Source organism: Chelmon rostratus, chromosome 2, assembly GCF_017976325.1.
Source record: "Chelmon rostratus isolate fCheRos1 chromosome 2, fCheRos1.pri, whole genome shotgun sequence".
In the NCBI taxonomy this organism is placed as follows: Eukaryota; Metazoa; Chordata; class Actinopteri; order Chaetodontiformes; family Chaetodontidae; genus Chelmon; species Chelmon rostratus.
In genome coordinates, this window is record NC_055659.1 from 15,976,120 (window position 1) to 15,998,827 (window position 22,708).

Below are 22,708 nucleotides of genomic sequence, written 5' to 3' on the forward strand. Positions count from 1 at the left end.
GCAAGGGATAAGTATTCTTAACAGTGATATCATTCAACCCTCGCCGCAGTGTCTTATCTTTCTTGTTGACAAAGAAGAATCCGGCCCCTACTGGAGAGGAGGAGGGCCGAATAATACCAGCAGCGAGGGATTTACGAATGTATGTCTCCATTGCTGCTTGCTCAGGCTTAGACAGGTTATAAAGATGGCTGCTAGGAAGAGTTGCTCCAGGTAGCAGGTCAATAGCACAGTCATGTGCCCTGTGGGGAGGCAGAGAAAGTGCTTGTTCCTTACTTAACACTGTACTTAAATCATGATACTCACAGGGCACTTTAGTCAGGTCGATGGGCTTAGGTGGGAACTTGGTGGTCTCAGAAGCCGGAGTCAAGGCGGAACGGAGACAGTTGGCCAGGCAATGTGCGCTCCAGGATCTCACCTTCTCCTCACACCAGTCGATTTGAGGGTTGTGTTTTCTCAACCATGGGTAGCCTAACACCACTGGGGAACAGGACTGATCAAAAAGGTAGAAGGTGAGGGTTTCTTGATGGTTGCCAGCCATCATAAGGGTCACCGGAACAGTTTTACGATTGACACAAGCTAATGATAGACCATTCAAGGCATTGGCCTCCAGAGGTGCTTCGAGAGCAACAGTAGGTATTTGTAACTGTAAGGCTAGTTGGCTATCAATAAAGTTTTCCTCAGCCCCGGAGTCAATTAGAACAGAAACTGGAAATGACTGAGTCTGGTAGCACAATGAGGCAGCCAACTGCAATTTCTGGGGGAAGGTTGTGGAGGTTCGGCTCACTCGTATCCCCCTCTCACGGGTGAGCCGACCCTTTTGCTGGCCGCTTAAGACAGTGAGAAATATAATGACCAGCGCCCCCACAGTACATACAGACGTTGGCTGCACGCCTCTGCTCCTTTTCCTGTTGGGTTAATTGGGCCCTGCCGATCTGCATGGGCTCTGGCTCCGATTCGGGTGGTTGGGCCACCAAAGGATTACTAGAGACAGGACAGGATGGCCGAGTTGAGGTGGGACCGGTTCGCTGGTTCCGCTCTCGACGTCTCTCTCGCAGCAGGTTATCTAGACGGATAGACAGGGCAATCAGTGCATCCAGATTAGCATCATCATCACGTGTAGCCAACTCATCCTTTAAGGCTTCATTAAGTCCCATATAAAAAGTACCCTGAAGAGCGGCATCATTCCAACCACTCTCGGCAGCCAAGGTCCGGAACTCGACAGAATACTCTGCAACACTTCTTGTCCCCTGTTTCAGTGAAGAGAGGCGATTTCCCGCATCTCTGCCCCGAACTGGGTGGTCAAAAACCTTCATTTCGGAGACAAAGGTTGCATAAGAAGAACAGATCTCTGACTGTTTTTCCCACACTGCTGTGCCCCAATCTCTTGCTGAACCCTTCAATAGGCTAACTAGATAAGCTATCTTAGCTTTGTCGGTAGCATATGATAAAGGTTGCAGATCAAATACTAGGGACACTTGGGTGAGAAAGGCTTGACATGAGCCTAAATCACCGGCATAACGTTCTGGCACAGGAACAAAAGGTTCACGCATTACCTGAAGAGTAGCAGGATTAACTGGGCTAGCGGCAGGGCTAGGAGCTGGGACGGCAGCTTGAGGACTGCTAGGAGGAGCAGCCATCTGCGCAGTTAAGGCTGTGACTTGGCCTGTAAGCTGCGAGACTTGGTTAATCAGGACATTGTTACTTTCCACTAGAGCTTTTAATAGTTCATCGTGTTGACCAAGCAGAACCCCATGGCTAGCCATGGCCTGCCGAAAGGTGGGTTCAGGGGACGCTTGATCAGTGCCGGTCGCATTGTCCACTGAACTCATCATGGCCGGATCGTACTGTTACGAATCTGGTTCAGAGGTTCCAAGTGCGGACAACGACACGGCAGACAGAGCGTACAAAAAAGGGGTTTATTCAACAACAAATGATTCTTCCAGGTACAACAAAACTGGGAAACTATAATTCTTTAGTGCCCACGAGAGGACAGACAGAAAATAACACAAAGTAGAAAAATACTAACCTGACTAACAGAACTAACAGTAAAACACAAGACTAACTAACCTGGGCCTCTTTAAATAACAAGGCTCTATTTCGGGTCAGGCAAGAGACTGAGGCTTACAGACTTTGTCAGAATATGGCAGGAAGAAGGTGGGTGGTGAGGCAGCGTGGCAGGTCTGAGAGATGGAGGTGAGTATGTCCGGGCAGGTGCAGCAGAAGGAGAGAGATGAATGCCAAGGGATTATTTCATGAAATGACAGAGGGAGGGGAGAGTGAGAGCAGATTATCCAACACAGAATATCACTGCATGAAGGAAAACTTTTTAGTACAAGCAGGAGTTTTGATGTCACCTCACTCTCACTGTTGACACTCACCATATAGTTCCTGTCATCTATGACAGAGGCAGACATATAACATCATACATTTTAACAAAAAAAATATAAATGACACATCAATGTGTAAATTACACTCAAATGAGCAACATACCTTTTGATTTGCCAGTGAAGTTCGGATTTGATGTAAAGAAACTATGGATAAAAAGTCAAAGTCGAAAAACAGGTATTGGGAAGAAGGGTGTCATCAATATAGAAGAACAAAGAGCAGAATACACACTTCCAAATTAGTTAATTTAAACACAAGATACTTGTGCTCAAAAAGAGGATTCATTCTCAGTGAAGAACCTTGGAGCTCTAATCTGCCTCTATACATGCCAAAGAGCAGTGATTCCTAACACGTCTCTGGGGGTCATCAGGTGGAAACCTCCCTTCAACAGTGTTTCGCCTACTTAGTCCCACTACACCTCCAGGAGGTTAGGCAGTGAACTCCGGCGTCCCAGAGTCACCCCCCCTAGTGCCAGTTCACACTGCCCCTACACAATCCAAACAGCACCGCCACGTTCAACTGACCCAGAGATGCTCCAGGTAGTGGCCAGTACCGATGCTACCATTTAACTATTGCTAATGCTAATGCTAACCGCTAAGAAGAACAGAAGAAGACAATACAGTTCCGATGCTACCATTTAGCTAATGTTACGTGCTAACCGCTACCTGCTAAGAGGAACAGAAGAAGACAATAAAGCTAGATTCACCTATACTGTTAATGTTAATTGCTAGCTACCAATACTAACTGCTAAGATACTATCATACTCTCACCGCTTTAGCTATTGTTAGCTGCTACAATGCTACCACAGGCCTAGATGCCACATGTAACTGCCGATTGCCACACTACCATCATCTACACCTGCCTCTCACCAACTGCACCAAAAAAAAGCGGGGTGGGAATACAAACCCTGGTTCGGGTAGGGGGTAGAAAATAAAGAGGTAGAGTCAAAAGATGAAAGTAGGGATTGGATACAGACCCTTGTTCGGGTAGGGGGTGGAAAATTTAGAGGGTGCTGAAGGTGGAGGCCTAAACCACAGACTAGATTTAAATGAGTAGACTGTATTATACTCCCCAAATTTCTCTGAATGTTGTGCCTGAGAAGTGTGAATCTCAGGTTCTGCTGGGACAATATGAGATGGAGGTTTTGGGACCTGACGGTTGCCACTAATACTCTGCTGGTTAATTCATGTCAACAACTATTTGCTGCTGCAGCTTGCTCCAGCACCCCAACCTCCTCCTTCTTATGCTTTCTACTCAAGTTTTATCACTTTGTTGACTAAATGAGGATCTGTTGGGTTGAATGTTTACAGCGATCTCTGAAGTCTCTTTGCGATAATTGAATTAAATTTCTTTTAAATGTGCTGGAGCTCTTATTTTTTTCTGAGCAGAATTATCACTGCTGCTCCAAGTTTATGAAACATCGCTCACAGAATCTTATTGCCAAGTGCCCACGTGGCCTCGAGCAAAGCATTTAATCTGCAAGCTCAGAGCCAGTCAGAAGAGGACTGTGTTCTCCTGCACAGAGTGCACCTTGGACAGAAATACACTTTCGAGTTTACATTTAAGCCAAAACCAAATGAAGCAGCAGTTAAGAGAACAATTCTACAACATCTCCTCTCATTTAATATTTTGATCAAAAAGCTTGATAGACACAAGCAGAGGGATTTTCTATGTCTCAGTGGAGTGGTAGTCTCCCACACGTGTGGTTTACTTGCAGTTTCTGTATGTAGGTCTTGCAGGTCTCGTGTGGTTGTTTTATTGTCTTCTCGATATGTAAACACTGCTCAAGTGATAAATATGCAGCTGCGTCAAATATTTCCTGAAAATGTTACACTTGTGCACATAGAAACAAGAATTCCAAGGGCAAGGACCCAAATGCAGACTACAAAGTTGGAGCTGGTGCAGTTCAAGTAATTTATTCATGCAACAATCCAAAAGCACAAAGGTCTCACAGAATGATGAGGCAAGCAAAGGTCAAATCCTGGAAAGGCAGTCCAAAACAGGCAACTATAAACAACTTGAACATAAGAAAGCAAAGCGATAAAGATGCAAGAAAAACGATGTTTGTGTTTCAAATTGACTTTGGAGCGCTGAACACTTTGTCTCTGAGGGCTGATGTAGCTGCATCCTCTGCGGTGCTGCTGTTGTCACTCTATGAACAGAAAGAAACATACATGACTCGACTTCCCTCAGTGACATTGTTTGCCAGCATTCTGTATTCATCAAGATGGTACAGTTGCACATGTTTAATTTTCCTCACATGTCACAGAAACACCTTTATTGTCAGAGAATTCACACATTTTCATGATTGCACCTGTAATCAAATCAAATGCTGCTGACTTTGAAGCATTTTAGCAGAACTTGCACCACCAAGTGGTGAATCAGCCTGTGTAAGATCCTTACACTAAACTCAGGAAGAGGAGAGCAGCTCACCATTCATAGGTGACGGTACTGTAGGTTTCATCATAATCAACCTGCAGATTATTTAATGAAATGACAGAGGGAGGGGAGAGTGAGAGCAGATTATCCAGCAGGAGTTTTTATGTCACCTCACTCTCACTGTTGACACTCACCATATAGTTCCTGTCATCTAAAACAGAGGCAGAAATATAACATCATACATTTTAACAAAAAAAAAAATGTAAATGACACATCAATGTGTAAATTGCACTCAATGAGCAACATACCTTTTGATTTGCCAGTGAAGTTTGGATTTGATGTAAAGAAACTATGGATAAAAAGTAGAAAAACGGGTATTGGGAAGAAGGGTGTCATCAATATAGAAGAACAAAGAGCAGAATACACACTTCCAAATATCTCTGAATGTTGTGCCTGAGAAGTGTGAATCTCAGGTTCTGCTGGGACAATGTGAGATGGAGGTTTTGGGACCTGACGGTTGCCACTAATACTCTGCTGATTCACTCATGTCAACAACTATTTGTTGCTGCAGCTTGCTCCAGCACCCCAACCTCCTCCTTCTTATGCTTTCTACTCAAGTTTTATCACTTTGTTGACTAAATGAGGATCTGTTGGGATGAATGTTTACAGCGATCTCTGAAGTCTTTTTGCTATAATTGAATTAAATTTCTTTTAAATGTGCTGGAGCTGTTCTTTTTTTCTCAGCAGAATTATCACTGCTGCTCCAAGTTTGTGAAACATCGCTCACAGAATCTTATTGCCAAGTGCCCACGTGGCCTCGAGCAAAGCATTTAATCTGCAAGTTCAGAGCCAGTCAGAATAGGACTGTGTTCTCCTGTGCAGCTTCCAGAGTGAATGTCTGAAACTATGTATAGAAATGATGGAAGAGACGATATATAACTGGTACTCACTCAAGCTATGATATGATATTTGACAAATAAGATTTCTTACCTCTTGGACACACATGTTTCTAGAAAATGGGAAAAGTAATAATAATCCAGTGATTATTGATATCAGGACGCTTCAAAACTCCATCATAAAACAGAGATACTGGATGCAGCAGTTAGTATTTTATGCTTTCTACAGGAAACTAATGTCAGCTACCTTTAAATAAAAAAAGTGAAGTCATGGGAAATATGTGTTTGGTGCAGCTGCGTTTTATAAACACAAACACTCAAACAAACTGTTGATGTTAATGTATTTTAATTCTTACCAGTCCTGCTTTGAGCAAAGAGAAGTGCCAATACAAGAAACACGACACCCACAGTCACACCTGCTCCGATCATCGATACCATCTTCTCTGCATTAAGAGAAGGCCGTTACCATCAACAAGTGTCTCAATGACTAAAAACCTTGAGTCCTGCTGCGGGACCTGATCATAGGATTAGAGCAAAAACTACACGCTTATCATGAGGGTGGTGCCAGAGGAAATGTGTGATCACAAGAAAAACTGCTCTACATTATGTCTTTCATGTTCATGTCATCATCTATATGAGCCTCAGCCTGGAGAGAGTTCCTGCCCTCTGGAAAACTTCCTGCGTGGTTCCAGTGCCAAAGACTGCATCCCAGGGAGCCCAGCCACTTCAGGCCTGTGGCCTTAACTTCTCACCTGATGAAGACACTGGAGAGGATTATACTTCATCCTTCCATCTTTGTCACCTGGTGAGCAGCGAGCTGGACCCCCTACAGTTTGCATATTGACCAGGCATTGGTGTGGAAGACGCTATCATCTACCTGCTCCATCGCTCTCTTTCCCACCTGGAGAGCACTGGTAACACAGTGAGGATCGTGTTTTTTGACTTCTCCAGTGCTTTCCACCTCCAGAAGTTCTCTGACGATACAGCCATCGTTGGATGTGTATCGCAGGGGAACAATTTAGAGTACAGGGAAGTCATCACTAACTTCGTCGACCAGTGTGGACTAAATCACCTGCACATCAATGCCGACAAGACCAAGAAGATGGTGATAGACATTTTGGCAGGAAAGCACCACATACTACATCGGTGTGCATTCAGGGATTTGACATTGAGATCGTGGAGGAGTACAAATACCTTGGTGTCCACCTCAACAATAAATTGGACTGGTCTACGAACAATGATGCCCTGTATAGAAAGGGCCAAAGTCCTCTCCATCTTCTGAGAAGACTGAGTTCCTTTGGAGTATGTAGTATGTATTACTGAGGACTTTCTATGACTCTGTGGTTGCATCTGCAGTCTTTTACGCAGTGGTCTGCTGGGGCTGAGGAAGTTCTGAGAGGGACAGAAAAAGACTCAATAAACTGGTCAGGAGAGCTGGCTCTGTCCTGGACTGCCCTCTGGACACCACTGAGGATGTAGGTGAGAGGAGGATGTTAGCCAAGCTGACATCAATCATGGACAACCCCTCTCACCCTCTGCATGACACAGTGGGGGCCCTTAGCAGCTCCTTTACTAACAGACTGCTGCATCCAGTGTGTAAGAAGAAACGCTACCGCAGGTCCTTCATTCCAACAGCTGTCTGATTATTCAACTCCAGCATCACTTCACATAAGACTGTGTTGATTGTTTGACAATCTGTTGGTTTTTTTTCTCGTCATTTATGCCAACATACACTCACATTTCCTTAGTTTTTGTGCAATATTACACATTTCCTTTACATTTTGTGCAATATTACATATTTTTTACTGTTTTGTATATTTTAATCTTCTGTGCAACAGTATTAATATACGGAGCCCCTAAAGTGTCATGAAGAAAAAAAAACTATATGGTGCTCACGAAGTCAAAATATCCATATTTTTTCATTGTTCAGTGTAATAGTCATTTTATTATACAGACAGCTGACTGCACGCGCCAGTTAAAGGATGACGGCACGCAGAGAGTGGAACACCACTGTTACTTCGGCCACACCCCCTGACTACGATAGGCATAATTAACCAATATTGATCCATATAAAAGGCGCATCGTATTATAAGGCGCACTGTGGGTTTTTTCAGAAAATTAAAGGCTTTTCGGTGCGCCTTATAGTGCGGAAAATACGGTAAATATTAAAATCAGATTCAGTCGTGAACGGAGCCTGCTGTCTATTGTTGTTGCTACCTGTCTGTATAAATGAACAAGTGCATTAAATCGAGCGCACGTTTTAGTATCTCGTGCGCACAATATAGTTTTTTTTTTCTTCATGACACTTTAGGGGCTCCGTATTAACACTATTTATTATTATTAATCTGAAGGCAGCATACATTGTTTTTTTCCACAGTTATTGGGGCAATACATATTTTTTATAAATGTTTTTTATATAGCCAAAATTTTCATTTGCTTGTATAATATGTACATAGTCAGCTTTTGTTTTAAATTCTCTATCTCTGTTGCTATCTTTCTTCCCACTGCCATTATATGCTGCTGTAATGCCCAAATTTCCCCGGCATTGGATAAATAAAGTTTTATCTCTCTTATCTTCTCTTAACTATTTTTATGGCACACCCTGCTGTTCAAAAATATATTTTGTGAATAAAACAATTCTGAAGTTATATTTATTTTGGTATTTCTGAACAAAAGTCAGCTGTGTATTTAGGTACATGATACAAAATCTATGAATCACTTTTATGCATCAAGTATGAAATGTCAGTCTGTCAAATCTTTCTGTCAAAGTTCAAATATATATACAGTGTGTGTGTGGGTGTATGTACATAATATTTGTTTTTTGTCATCTTATGATATGCCTTGAATCCCTTATATTATCTGCATTTTGCAACATGTTACTTACATGTATTTTTCATATTAACCTATTAATCACCTGAAGTAAGGCTACAAGGAACAAACTTACTTTAGTACCAACCCTTTAAACAGTAAGATTTAGTGCACAGTCATTTAGAAACATTCCCAGCAAAGCATTTTAGCATTTTGATACACTAATTTAAAATGAGGTCTACCTGTTATTTCATCCTCAGATGCTGGACTGATAAGAGTTGTGTCAGCAGAGGTCAAACTACCTGCAGCCGTAAGAGTTAGACCAGTAACTGAAGACATAAAAACATTCATAATAAAAATGTCAAATATTTCAACATTTTCTGAAAAGTCAAAGAGAATCATTGAAAACTTGAGTAATTATATCACTGTCTGTTGCTGGTTTCACTGCTATCAGGAAAATAGAGGCAGAACTACCAGTGTCATGTGATGTACCACCAGTCTGACCTGCTGAAGAAACTAAAGTGCTTTTCAAAATATTCAATATAAAACATTTTCAGTTTATGATTAACTTTTAATATCAGTGACTTTGTTACCTGATGTAGTTTCCACATGAACTGCAGTAGTGGAAGTCAGCTCTGCTAATCAAAAAAAGTATAAATAAACTCTTAAAATAATGAATTTATGAAATGATGTGTCGATTTTGTGAATAGTCCATTAGATGTGCAGCATGTCGTACCTGTGGTCACAGTAAATGTCGGCGTTCTCTGGGTCGCACCTGATTCGATTTCCAAAATATCTACAATAAAAGAAGATGCATCTTTTTCATGTGTGTAAAAATAAAACATTTATGCTTTTAACTACAGCTTGATTATTTCTGCAATTACTTCAGAAGTGTCAGGAAGTGGGGTTTCACAGGAACAAGGATTAAACCCAAATGCAGACATGAGGGGGCGCTGGTTCAATTTAACAAATTTAACTAAAGGAAACTAAAATCCAAAACTCAGGGAACTATGAAAAACACTCACAAGGGTAGATGGGCACAAGACAGAAGAACGAAGACAACACAGGGGAACACTGAACAAACACTTACAAAGAACGTGGCGTGGCTCATGGACAAAGACAACACTAGAAAACACTTACTAGGATTGTATCTAGGCTCAAGACTAAGACAATACTAAAGGACACTTACATGGAGCATGGCTTGGTAAACGAACATAGACAACACTAGTAAACGCTGGACAAGCACAAGGTACTTGGCATGGCACGGGAACAACAATACTAGAATACACTTACATGGGTCATGGCATGGCTAACAAATACAGACAACACTAAAAGACACTGGACAAACACATGATTCAAGGCATGGCATGGGGACAAAGACAAGACTAGATAACACTTACGTGGAAACACAGAACAAAAAAAACACCAAGAAAAACACTCACAAGATACGTGGCATGGGAAGGTAACACAGACAACACTAGAAGACCACTTACATGAAACGAGGCATGGACATGAACAGACACAACACCAGGAAAAACCACTCACTAGTAACATGACATGGGAAGGAATTTTAGACAACCTGACAAAGACACAAGGGAGGACAACTAATGACACACAGGTGAAACAAATCAGACAAATATAAAGGCAGGAAGTATAGTTAAAAAAAGAAACATAACATGAACCTTCAAAATAAAACAGGATGTGACAAAAACAGACTATGACAACACAAAAGGAGAAACAAAAAACAGGCGTGCAAGCAAAGATCATGACAAGCAGCTATTTTCACAAAACTAAAAAACAGAGAACACAGAATAACCATAAGTTTTTTTCATTACTGTTCACTGTTCTGGTTAACGTTCAACATGTATTCTCAAAACATCTGCAGTGTAAAAATAAAGCTTACACTGCAGCATGTGTGTTCATGTCTTACCAGTCAAGCTGTATCCATCACTATGAGGAGACAAAGCCTTGGGTTCACTTCCCAAACTGTAATCACAGCTGGCTTTTCTTTGTTTAACCAGACGTATTCGATTCAGCAAATGATCAATTGTGACAGTAAACTGGCAGAACCACTGATTGGTTGAGCTTCTTTGCTTCCAGACAGTTGTTGTTACAACTGGATCATTTGTTTCTCCAAAGTACAGGTTACATCTCGTATCATGATTAGCAGATCCAGGCAGATAGCAAGTGAAGAGGACGTGGTCACCATGAAAATGCTGAACACTCATCTGTGGTTTTCCACCTGCTAAAAGATGAATGTAATGTCATTTAATAAAAAGCACTCATCCTGCTCTCAAGCACATTTTAATGTAGCAACAATTTCAAACAGTGCTCACATTCACAGCAGTCCGACTGTCACACCTCAATCATCACATCTTTACAACTAACTTTCTACTTAATGATTCATAATGATAATTCTGTGTGTCATCTCAGGTGACTGTGAGTTATTAAATAATTTAAAAAGAACAAAACTGTAAAAATGCTCAATGGGAAGTTGTTGAATCATCATTTTTCCCCTTTTTAAAAACTACTGAAATATGACACCACGTCACTGAGTTATCTTTTACTACAACTAAATGATAACATGTGAAAGACTGAGAAAAGCAGTCACTCACTGTGTATGATGATGGAGGACGTGTCACTGTGTGGAGATGGAGGATTGAACTCTCCAAGCTTTACAGTGTAATAACATTTCACTTTAACCTCAGCAGGTGAACTCTGACTTGTCATCTTCAGCAGATATGTTCCTGTCAGTGTCTGCTGACAAGAGAAGCCTCTGACATTTCCTCCATTTACAGTGTAGAAATAACACTGAGACACAGAAACAGACGATGGAGTCTGACAGTTCAGTGTGACTGAGTCTGTCTCTGTGATCATCGATGGATTCACTGTCAGTTGCTTGTGTTTAAGCACATGTTGGATTAAACAACTGAAAATTGCATTTATCTAAAATGATTCTGATGATACATTTATAAGGTGGATGAATTGCTATTACTTTTTTAAATTGACTAAATCTGAAGGCCATTCTAAATCATCCAACACTTCCTCTGCAGACTCAACCCTCGTGTTAACAGCCACTTCCTTGATTGTCACACTGTATAAAAGTTATCCTAATATTAGTCCTCAGCAGTAGTGCTCACTCACTTCGAATGATGATGGAGGATGTGTTACTCTCTGGTGATGAAGATGTTGAAAGGTAAAAACATGTCACTTTAACCTCAGCAGGTGATCTCTGATGCGTCATCTTCAGCAGATCAGTTCCTGTCAGTGTCTGCTGACAGGAGAAGCTTTTGGCAGGTCCTTCTCTCACGATGCGGAAATAACACTGAGACACAGAAACAGATGATGGAGTCTGACAGTTCAGTGTGACGGAGTCTGTCTCTGTGATCATCGATGGATTCACTGTCAGTTTAGGTGGAAGAAGAGCTGAAAATTTAGAGATAACATGTTATATCACCTGCTCAAAACTACATTAAGATAGAATTCCTACCAAGCAACTGTGACTTAATATGCAGTAAAGACAATGGAGTAGAAGTACTGTACAGCCAAACTATGTGTAAAAATTGTCAAATTAACTGCGGACTAGACTAAATTGTCCATTTCGTAACAACAGCATAGGCTGTGACAATTAATATTAAACTCTCAGACTGACCTTGTGTTTTAATCTCAGAAAGGGAATCTGTTGGAGAAAAAATGTGTGAACAAGAGAAACAAATGAAGAAGTAAACAGTTAAGTTCAATTAATGCTGTACGACTCTGATAGAAAAGTGCATTTAAAAACATGATGATAAAATACATGATGAGCTAACAATGTACCTGCACTGTAACTGCCTACATTTCTAATGAAAGAAAGTGACAAGAGGCTCAACTTACACATGAGGACGACTAACAGCAGCTGTCCAGCCATGATGAAGCTGAATAATGTGAATGTCCAAGAGTGTGTGAGACTACGTGGACTCTGACACACTGAGGCGTCATTCTGCAGAACGTGTTCTCAGGAAAACCACAGCAAGCATCAGAAGACAATTAAACTGACAGACAGGCCACAGCAACACGTTTATAAAGCCACAGTACATGTGGTCCTGTATTTTTAGATCACTATTTTACAACTGGCTCAGAAAACTTTCAATCATTTAAATTTTGTCATTGTTTGTCTTACTTGTGGCAGGACTAGTGGTGTATTTACACCACATAAAGCAAAAACCCAACCTTAAATAATTCAGATTTCATATATTACATATATTACATTTTGAATTGTTTGTAGTTTTTTTTTAACTAACTAAAGATAACATTGAAGCCAAACAGCTTAAGTTAGACTTAAGATAAAATACTTAAATACAGTAAGTATTAAGGAGTAAGGAACATATCATTCATAACAACATAATCCACACATTAGATTAGACAGTTGGACTCAGTTTAAACTGCGGTATGAAGGCCAACCAACAGAGCTGCCATTTTTATTATATACAAACTCTTATTTTGTATTGTGTATTTTTTATTTTCTATTGCCTTTGCTATTTGCTATTTTTATTGATGCGTATTGATTTTTATTGATGCTGCTTGTAATGACAAATTTCCCCAGCTGGGGATTAATAAAGTTGATGTTATTTTATCTTATCTTATCTTATCTTATCTTATCTCATCTTATCTCATCTTATCTCCTACTAAAATGTAAAATGTTTTTTAGATATAGGATGCAATATCTAGATTTCCATTTTAAATATCAATTTCATATGTTTTGTATTTATGAGTTAGATTTTGTTCCTTTTAGGTCAGTGCACTTTACAACATTATGAAGACTGCATCCTCATGACACCTTCCTGAAGAACCTCTCTTAAAAACTCCTGTCAAGGCCAGTAAGACTGTGTCCCAGCAGGCTACCGAAGGCCACGCACAGTCATTTCTATTTGCACTTCACCTCACTTAACTCGACTCTTGCAGGACCCTTGCGAGCCAATTAACTGTTCGACAGGAGCAGCTTGCTCACAAGCCACATTCAGACCTGGAGCACTCACTTGTTCATGAAACATCCCTTCCCACAGCAGAGGGTGGTGTTGTAACATAAATGACGATGTTCACATGATCACGGCATAGTGTTGAGAAAGTTCAGGACACTGACTTTACAAGAGGTAATGGAGTCCGTTCAACCAGGGCACAGTTTCACCACAGCGGAGTCAAAGGATGCTAAAACAATCAATTCTGCTAAAACACAGACAGTTTCTGTGCTTTGCTTATGGAGGAATGACATTCAAATGCCAAGTTCTGCCTTTTGGTTTCTTTTTCAATCAGTTTTTCACCACATGCCTGAAAGCAGCATTGGCACTGATCAGAGATCAGGAAATGTGAGTTTGTTTTCTTGGTCTTGATTCCTGTCCTGGGGTACAGCCACTTTCAAACGATGTCTGTTGCTGTTTCTGGCGCATGACCTTCTTAAATATATAATCAAAATCCCAATCTTTCCCTTACGGTAACCATGTGCTTGGAGTTGCCTCGACATAACCGTGAAAACATAAATCAGGCTTTGGTTGCCAGGAACAAATACTTTAGAAAAAACAACTTCAATACTTCAGTACATTTTGCAGAGACATTGAGTATGAACATTTGCATTGGCAATTAACAGTTTGTAGATGTGTTCAGTATAGTTGTTTCTTTTTGGTTTGTTTAAACATCCAACAAAGAGTACAGTTACTGTTGGATGAATTAGTTCAAGATGCAAATGTCGTAGAATTAAAACCATTGCAGCATCCAAATTCTTTTAGGTACTATCCAAAAGCCATTGTTTAAATGTAGGATGATTCTGTTGCAACACAATCAAACAAAGTAGCTTGAAGCCAGGCAACACTATTCCAGTCAGTCGGCAACAGGTGGCGTTCAGGTGGCGTTGTGCACAGGACAAGGGGAAGGAGAAGGAGAGGGGTCATGATGTAAAGCCAGAGGGTAGTTCTGGCCTGCTAACATTTAATCACATTGTGAAGAAGGAGAGGTGGCGACTTCAACAGTCTTTCTCCAAAATGACTCACTCCACCTTTAGCTAATATCTCCGGTTTCATTCAGAATAGCTAAATTGTCTGCATATTGGAGCGAATAACTTGTGTCATGTCATTAATATAAAACAAAAACAGGAGGGTGCCCAGGACACAGTCTTGTGGCAAGTGCAAGTACATTGTGAAAGTCAAGTTTGAAAAATCCACATGGATTAAAAACAGCTCTTTAGGTTTCTGCTTGTCATTGTAGTTTCAGTTGCATTTCAGTATGCCTGTAGAGTACTGTACACCATGTCTTTCAGGACTGATGGTGGTGGCTCCTCAGAGATGGTGGAGTACACATGGTATATGGCGGACTATAAAAGAAAGAAGCCAACTGTAAATGTACTGCAAATGTGTAGAATCTGTAAACCTACATAACAAACACTTTCAACATTGCTTCCCATGTCTAACTTACATCCTCATTTTGAGGCTCTTGCCTGTTCAGCTTCTCAGAACCTGCAAGGAAGAGAGAACCAGACTAAGATGATAGTTCCAGTCAAGCTTGGTATTTTATTGCACCGTCTGTCTAAAGGAAAGAGCAGCTCACCAGCAGGACGGTCAGCACCGGGTACTGAGGTGGCCACACTGTAGGTTGCATCATTACCTGCAGGTAACTTAAGATAAAAGGTAAGATGGGACAGGAAGTGAGAGGAATTCATGAATGAGAAGAACTTTACACATTGTAAATTCACCTTGAGGAACCTTGCTAGTCGTTTGTGTCATTGTTGTGTCCGACAGAGAAAAATGTTTGTCTGTTTTTTAATTACCAAACTTCCATGGTCAAGATTTCTCATGTACACATAGTCATCTGCAACAGAGGATAAAACACACCTCAATACACTAGAAGAGCAAAAGAAAAATGCAATACATACTGTTACATTATTGAATGTGCTCATTACCTTTGATATTGGCTTGTGTCCTATACAGAAATGAAGGAAAATAAAGTTTCAATAAATAGTGTGCCCTTAATACACAAGAAAGCAGAATGCACTGTAGGACAACAAACACAGCATCCGGAGGGATGTATTTCTGGCCACAAACATGAATAAGAGGTCAAGCTGCACAGGGCAGCTACTTGAATAATAGTAATAGAAAATAATTAGCCAACAGTATTTCTTACCTCTTCAAAGAAAATCTGTCTGAAAAATCAAAAAGAAGGAGTGAGGCAAGAGAGACAGAAGCACAGTGCAGAAGTTGTGCTTGTGTTGGCTGACTGACATCAGCTGTTTCTTGATACGCTTCATTTAATTCAATTATTGACTCTTTCGTGGCTGTGTGACAATAATAATAACTTAGTAACAGAACAGATATTACAAACTAACACTCATCATTATCACTCTGATGATTTGATCATACCAAAGCCGTGTGGTGCTGCAACTCCTGTTACCACCAAAACCTCCCCCTTATGTGGTGTTCCATATGGTCGATTTACCTAAGATGCATGTTCATGTTTGTGTTTAATAAGAGGCATTAGCTCTCTCAGCCTAACCCTCTGCTCAGATTGTTTGAGAGCACTCTCACACAGCAGGGAGTAAAAATACATTCTTGCTTTAGTGGACACATGAATTGAGTCCTCACCAGTTCTTCTTTTGTTGCAGAGGAGTCCCAGTCCCAGCAAGATAACACCCACAGCTACTCCAAAACCAGTTGCAGCTAACACCAACTTCAATATCGATGTTCCTGTTTTGGAGGCCACACACAAGCGCCAGTTTCACTTCTAACACAAAAGCAGGAAGACTGTGGGCACCTACTGAAGCGCATGGGACACCAAATATAAAAAAAAGACGTATTGCTTTGTAACTGAGGCAAATTTAGTAAAGTAAACAAAGTTGTGACCATAATGAATCATCATTCAGGTTAAGGAAGTGTTAAGCATCATAATATACGTGATTATAAACATAAACTATGTTTCAGATGAGGTGGTAACAATTTTTAACATTGAAATTGATACTGAGTCTTGTTTTTGTTCACATTTTGCAAAAATTATATGTTTGCATAGCTCAAAGCAACTTGCTGAAAAAACTCAAATGAAATGCATCTTATTTTTGACAGTTATAACAAGCAGTGTGTGCTTTTTGCTCACCTGATTTTTTGCTTAGTGGGGTTACAGGGAACACAGTGGCTTTAGTGGCAGGCCCATCAAGTGTCTGATCTACTGTACATAAATAGTCAGAAACAATAAAAACATACACAGCAATGCATCGTGGTATTTTCCATGTAATGTTAAGAATCTCCTCTGTTATATTGTCCCCTGAAGCCAGATTTTGAAGTTTTGACTGTGAAAATACTGAATAAATTAAAAAAAAGAAAAAAATTTCATGAAGTGCCTAAAAAGAAGAAAAGGCCAGTGTGAATCATTGAGAAACTGAAAAAGTGGTTTCACCTGATGCTGGTTTCACTGGAGCTAGGGAACTACTAATAAAACTAACATATAGTATTGTAATGCTGTCACCTGATGTTTGTTTTGCAGCAGCTGCAGGAGTGGAAGCATGATGCCTGCTAACTGTCAGACCTGGTGAACAAAAACTCTTTCAAAACTTTCAAAACAGCAAATACAATAAGCGGTTTGAGAAAATGTTCTGGATTTCTGTTCAAATGTATAACACGTCCTACCTGTGGTAGGTGTAGTAAATGTCTGCATAGTCTGAGTCATGCGTGACTCTTCTTCCACAATATCTACAATGAAAGAAGATGGATGAGGACCTGTCAGTTTCATGAGCGAATCACCTGAGCAAGCAGCAATAGAAAAACATAGAATTTGTGATTACCTAATGTCACACTTAATATATCTATAATGTTTGCTACCTGAAGCTGATTCCACATGAGTTAGAAAAGTGGAAACGCCAGGTGTCAAATCTGGTGAATGCAGACAAAAAAAAACTTTGATACAGGTGATATGTGATGATGTTCTGAATAACCATTTAGATGCAGAGCATGTCCTACCTGTGCTCATAGGAGCTACTGATCGTGTGGGGGCTGCGCTCGACTCGTTTTCCACAATATCTACATTAAAAAAAGATTTGTGCCCGTCAATTTTAGGTGTGTGCAGATAAAATAACATTTGTGCTGTTTCTCCTGTTCATACAATCCCTGAAGCACAAAACTTTACTCAAAACTACAAGCCATGCCTTTAGCCACGCAGTGTGACTCTGGGGACAGCAACATGGGTCAGTCGGTCCACCACTTTGGTTGGAATATTTGGTGGATTGACATGAAACATTGTAAAGACTTTCAGGGTCCACAGACATATATATATATAAACATACACACACACACACACACATATATATATATGTTGTATATATACACACACACACATATATATATATAAATATGTATATATACACATATATATATGTGTCTGCACAATGTGTAGCATGTCGCTGTGTTACAGAAACAAAATGATTAAAAGCCCTCTGGTAACGTTTGCAGTTTATCAGGCATGACAATCTTATCACTATGTTTTTTCTTGCCTTGCATTGCCTACAAGTCTTTGAGGCGGTCTAACGCAGATGCCTCCTTTAGATGCTGCTATTGCATACAATTAAAGACAGAGCTTATCTGAATTTACACATTCACTGGCAATTCACTTGGATGACATTCATTAATTTCAATGGAAATGCTGTGTTGTATCACATAAAGTCACTGCAGCATGTGTGTTCATGTCTTACCAGTCAAGCTGTATCCATCACTATGAGGAGACAAAGCCTTGGGTTCACTTCCCAAACTGTAATCACAGCTGGCTTTTCTTTGTTTAACCAGACGTATTCGATTCAGCAAATGATCAATGGTGACAGTAAACTGGCAGAACCACTGATTGGTTGAGCTTCTTTGCTTCCAGACAGTTGTTGTTACGACTGGATCATTTGTTTCTCCAAAGTACAGGTTACATCTCGTATCATGATTAGCAGATCCAGGCAGAGAGCAAGTGAAGAGAACGTGGTCACCGGGAAAATGCTGAACACTCATCTGTGGTTTTCCACCTGCTAAAAGATGAATGTAAAGTCATTAAATAAAAAGCACTGTTCTGCTCTCAAGCACATTTTACATTTTAGGAACATAGCAACAATTTGAAACAGTGCTCACATTCACAGCAGTCGGAGTGTCACACCTCAATCATCACATCTTTACAAATAACTTTCTACTTAATGATCAATAGTGATTATTCTCTGCGTCATCTCAGGTGACTGTGAGTTAGACTGTAATAAAAAACATTTATAAAGTGGGGTCTGACAACAAAAAGTAATTAAGAAAAAACAAAAATGTAAAAATACTCGAGCTGTCGAATCACTGTTTTCCCCTTTTTTAAAAAAACAACTGAAATATGACACCACGTCACTGAGTTATCTTTTACTAAAACTATATGATAACATATGAAAGACTGAGAAAAGCAGTCACTCACTGTGTATGATGATGGAGGACGTGTCACTGTGTGGAGATGGAGGATTTAAGTCTCCAATCTTTACAGTGTAATAACATTTCACTTTAACCTCAGCAGGTGAACTCTGACTTGTCATCAACAGCAGCTCAGTTCCTCTCAGTGTCTGCTCTCTACAAGAGAAGCCTCCGACATTTCCTCCATTTACAGTGTAGAAATAACACTGAGACACAGAAACAGACGATGGAGTCTGACAGTTCAGTGTGACGGAGTCTGTCTCTGTGATCACCGGTGGATACACTGTCAGTGTAGGTGGAGGAAGAGCTGAAAATGTAAGCACATGTTGTATTAAACAACTGAAAATTGCATTTATCTAAAATGATTCTGATGATACATTGATGTATTGCTAAATTGACTAAATCTGATTTTCTGCCATTCTAAATCGTCCAGCATTTCCTCTGCGGACTCAACCCTTATGTTAATAGCCACTTCCTTCATTGTCACACTGTAGAACGATATCCTAATATTAGTCCTCAGCAGTAGTGCTCACTCACTTTGAATGATGATGGAGGACGTGTTACTCTCTGGTGATGAAGATGTTGAAAGGTAAAAACATGTCAGTTTAACCTCAGCAGGTGATCTCTGATGCGTTATCTTCAGCAGATCAGTTCCTGTCAGTGTCTGCTGACAGGAGAAGCTTTTGGCAGGTCCTTCTCTCACAATGTGGAAATAACACTGAGACACAGAAACAGACGATGGAGTCTGACAGTTCAGTGTGACGGAGTCTGTCTCTGTGATCACCGGTGGATACACTGTCAGTTTAGGTGGAGGAAGAGCTGAAAATGTAGAGGTACATATATGTTATATCTGATACTAAATCGATGCATTTATATAATGACATACCTAATGAGAAACTGTGTAAGTAAGGAAGTAAAGAAAAATATACTGCACAACCATACTGTGTGAAAAAAGTCAGATGATTAATAGATAATAAAAACAAACTTCCAACAGTGTGATAACAGCAGAGCTGAACATGAAAGATAACAGAACAGAGACTGACCTTGTGTTTGAATCATGTGAAAGGAATCTGTTGGAAATACAATGTGTTGACAAAGTAAACAGAAGTAATAATATCTCTGCCTTCAACAACATGTAGAAAGATTAAAACTCCCCCCCATGTTTAATTCTGTCCATCGGTGGTGGGAGTCGAGATCAAGATCAAGATAAACGTTATTGGTCAAAATGAGGTGATTAGTTTTTAATTCTCAATAAGTTTACAAAGAAACAACACTGAGCAACAAAACAGGAAATAACAACACAAATAACATAAAATCACCGACCATGAAAAAGATAAAACATAGCCTACATTAATAATGAAAGGATCTATAAGAGGTTGAACTCACACATGAGGATGACAAACAGCAGGCGTCCAGCCATGATGAAGCTGAGAACTGACACTGTTCAGTCTGGAGGATACTTGTGTGTCCGACCACACAGACGCTGACATGCTTAAGTGTCATTATGCGGAACTTGCTTGCAGGAAAACCACAGCAAGCTTCAGAAGTTAATCGCACAAGCTGGCCACGGAAACACACACTCTGTTTTTCCACTTGTTGTGACGCTCTTAGAACAAATATAATGTGTGCAGAGCAAATCTTCCACAGTGATGGCAAAATGAGAGAGTTTGTTCATCATTTGTTCAGTAGCTGCTCACATTTGCAAACACACATTTAGCATAATTCATTATCTGCTCGAAGCAAACATGCAATTCTTCCATTTTTCAACACTGAAATCCCTCTAGTTGAAAATTAAGCAAAGTCAGTACCCATGTTTTCCATGGACCCCTTTACACTGCCCGGGGGAAATTAAAACTGAAACACAGAACTGATCTCAGTCCACCTGTCACCTGGATCCTCAAGGAGAGGGACAATTTAAGCTGTCTTTTTTCTCCTCCAGCTGTTAATACATTTTGGTTTTGGTTTTGTTATACAATTAATGAGTATTTTTGAAATGCTTCTGTATTTTCATATAATGCATTACTGCATACACTACATATCATCCTCTTGGCTTGGAGTTTTACAGTCCTGATAAGTTTTGAAAGCAGGAAAGAAAGAGAAATTGACTGAATGCTGTCAGTCTCAACAATAGGCTCGAGAAGAGCGCTGCATCTGTATTATTGAAAATGTTAGTCCAGCAGAGATAACATTATGTAACGCTGCCTCTGTCCCTCCGTAACGCCATCTTTGTTTTCAGCTAAGCTAACTTTGTTTTAAAAGTTTCAGGAACAATCAAACATGAATTTGCTTGGTGCTTACTGAGAAACTACTTTTCGGTCGGTTGATGGTTACAGAAAGATTAACCTCACCATTGCTATATTTCCCCACGGTTTAGTACAAGTAACTGTGTCATAGGTGTCTGGTTATACAGTTGGTTACTAAAAGTTTATCCACACCTGCCAGCCAATCAGAATCCATCCATCTCTGAATTCTGAATGCTGCAGTTTATGACTTTAATGTGCCAGAAGATTGCCGTAGAGCAAAGCCCCAAATCTGCAACTGTACATTGGAAAACTTTAACAGTCCTAAAACTACCAACATCTGTTCTTGTTCTTTTGGCAGCAGTGGGGCCATAAGCAAAGCAGGTTGCTTAAAATCAAATGGTCATCATCTGGAGATCATGCAAATGCTTTGCAAATTTAATGGGTCCATTAGATTTTGATATATAGTTATAATTTTCAGACAGGAGTCAGAAGTGGAGCATAAAGAGACAACAACAAAAAGTGTGTCAGTAGTTTGTGTGGAGTCTGGATCATTGAGATACTTACAGTTGTTACCTGACACTGGTGCTGCAGGAGGTCCGTTGGCAATTTCTGAGACTGTAATGAACTTGTCCTCTGCAGGCAACTCTGCGGACACACATTAAGTTTGTTTGTTTTCTATGATTGACCAATTTCAGTGAATGTGTTGTCATGTCTTCTCTGACTTACCACTCAAGCTGTATCAATCACTATGAGAAGGCACTTCCTGAGCTGTAATCACAGCTGGCAGCGTTTTGTGGAACAAAATGAAGATGTCTCAGCAAATCATCTGTTTGGACAGTGCACCTGCACAGCCCCTGTTTGTTTGCTGAGGCTCTTTTCTTCCAGATGGTTAAATGCAGTGTTGTTATTAGGGCATCCAGGCAGCGAGCAAGTGAAGTGATTGGTCCAACAGTTCAGTGTGACTGTTTTTATGTGATCACCTGTGGATTCTGTCTGTTATTTTGTTAATTTAAAAGTAAAAATAGAATTAATAATTGCATATGATGATTATACTCCTAATGGGAAGTTGTGATTTAATGTAGAGGAAAAACATATTGCCCAACCAAACTATGTGCAAAAATAGTCAGATTAAGAGCAGACTATAACAGGTTTCTCATGCAGTGATAAAACGAGTCTGACCATGAAACATATCAAACAAAACAATGTGTTAACAAGAGAAATAAATGCAATAACGTTAGCAAAATGCAGAATGATTCAAACATGCCACATCATTCTGATAAAAATATACTTATATTATCTATAATAACAAGAAGATGTTCCAATATTTCATATTAATTTAATGGTTGCAAGTGACTGTGGACCAGTATTAGAACTAAAGAATCTATAAGATAAGGGATTTAAAACTGGTATCCAGCCATGATGGTGCTGAATGCTGTATAATAAGACTGTCTACAAGCCCACTAAAGAGCTGTCTGACAGTCTCATTCAACGGAACCTGTTCTCAGAAAAACCACAGTGGGTGTCAGAGGTTATTTACAATATTAGACAGGCCACAGGAACACATTCAGAATGTGAT

General features: G+C 40.1%; 2 protein-coding genes across 9 annotated transcripts; both read right to left on the bottom strand.

The window, feature by feature from the left end:
• Nucleotides 1–4,285: 4,285 nt before the first annotated feature.
• On the bottom strand, nt 4,286–13,502 carry LOC121613678. 3 transcript variants are annotated; one of them, XM_041947247.1, is made up of 12 exons: nt 13,484–13,502; nt 11,613–11,793; nt 11,084–11,335; nt 10,399–10,713; nt 9,205–9,264; nt 9,062–9,103; nt 8,711–8,797; nt 6,017–6,103; nt 5,755–5,773; nt 5,073–5,113; nt 4,959–4,975; nt 4,286–4,859 (listed from the first exon to the last, which is right to left on the bottom strand). In XM_041947247.1, exons 1-12 carry the CDS (start codon nt 13,496–13,498, stop codon nt 4,815–4,817), a joined length of 1,161 nt encoding a protein of 386 aa, XP_041803181.1. In that variant the 5' UTR covers nt 13,499–13,502; the 3' UTR covers nt 4,286–4,814. The 3 variants fall into 3 exon arrangements, with proteins under 3 accessions (XP_041803181.1, XP_041803189.1, XP_041803197.1); XM_041947255.1 differs by lacking the exon at nt 13,484–13,502 and having other exon boundaries at nt 11,084–11,279; nt 11,613–11,742; XM_041947263.1 differs by lacking the exon at nt 13,484–13,502 and having other exon boundaries at nt 11,084–11,225; nt 11,613–11,732.
• Nucleotides 11,782–22,601, bottom strand: LOC121613651. Of its 6 annotated transcripts, none has more exons than XM_041947215.1 (20): nt 21,859–22,596; nt 21,697–21,777; nt 20,276–20,449; nt 19,933–19,959; nt 19,427–19,708; nt 18,897–19,196; nt 18,166–18,477; nt 17,438–17,497; nt 17,300–17,350; nt 17,108–17,170; nt 16,947–17,006; nt 16,578–16,649; nt 16,073–16,174; nt 15,615–15,633; nt 15,394–15,413; nt 15,262–15,302; nt 15,042–15,108; nt 14,910–14,950; nt 12,121–14,808; nt 11,782–11,894 (listed from the first exon to the last, which is right to left on the bottom strand). In XM_041947215.1, the coding sequence occupies exons 3-19, from the start codon at nt 20,307–20,309 to the stop codon at nt 14,716–14,718; spliced, it is 1,644 nt and encodes a 547-aa protein (XP_041803149.1). In that variant the 5' UTR covers nt 20,310–20,449; nt 21,697–21,777; nt 21,859–22,596; the 3' UTR covers nt 11,782–11,894; nt 12,121–14,715. The 6 variants fall into 6 exon arrangements, with proteins under 6 accessions (XP_041803149.1, XP_041803140.1, XP_041803121.1 ...); XM_041947206.1 differs by having other exon boundaries at nt 16,578–16,646; nt 18,166–18,480; nt 21,859–22,582; XM_041947187.1 differs by having other exon boundaries at nt 18,166–18,480; nt 21,859–22,582.
• Between the last annotated feature and the right edge of the window lie 107 nt (nt 22,602–22,708).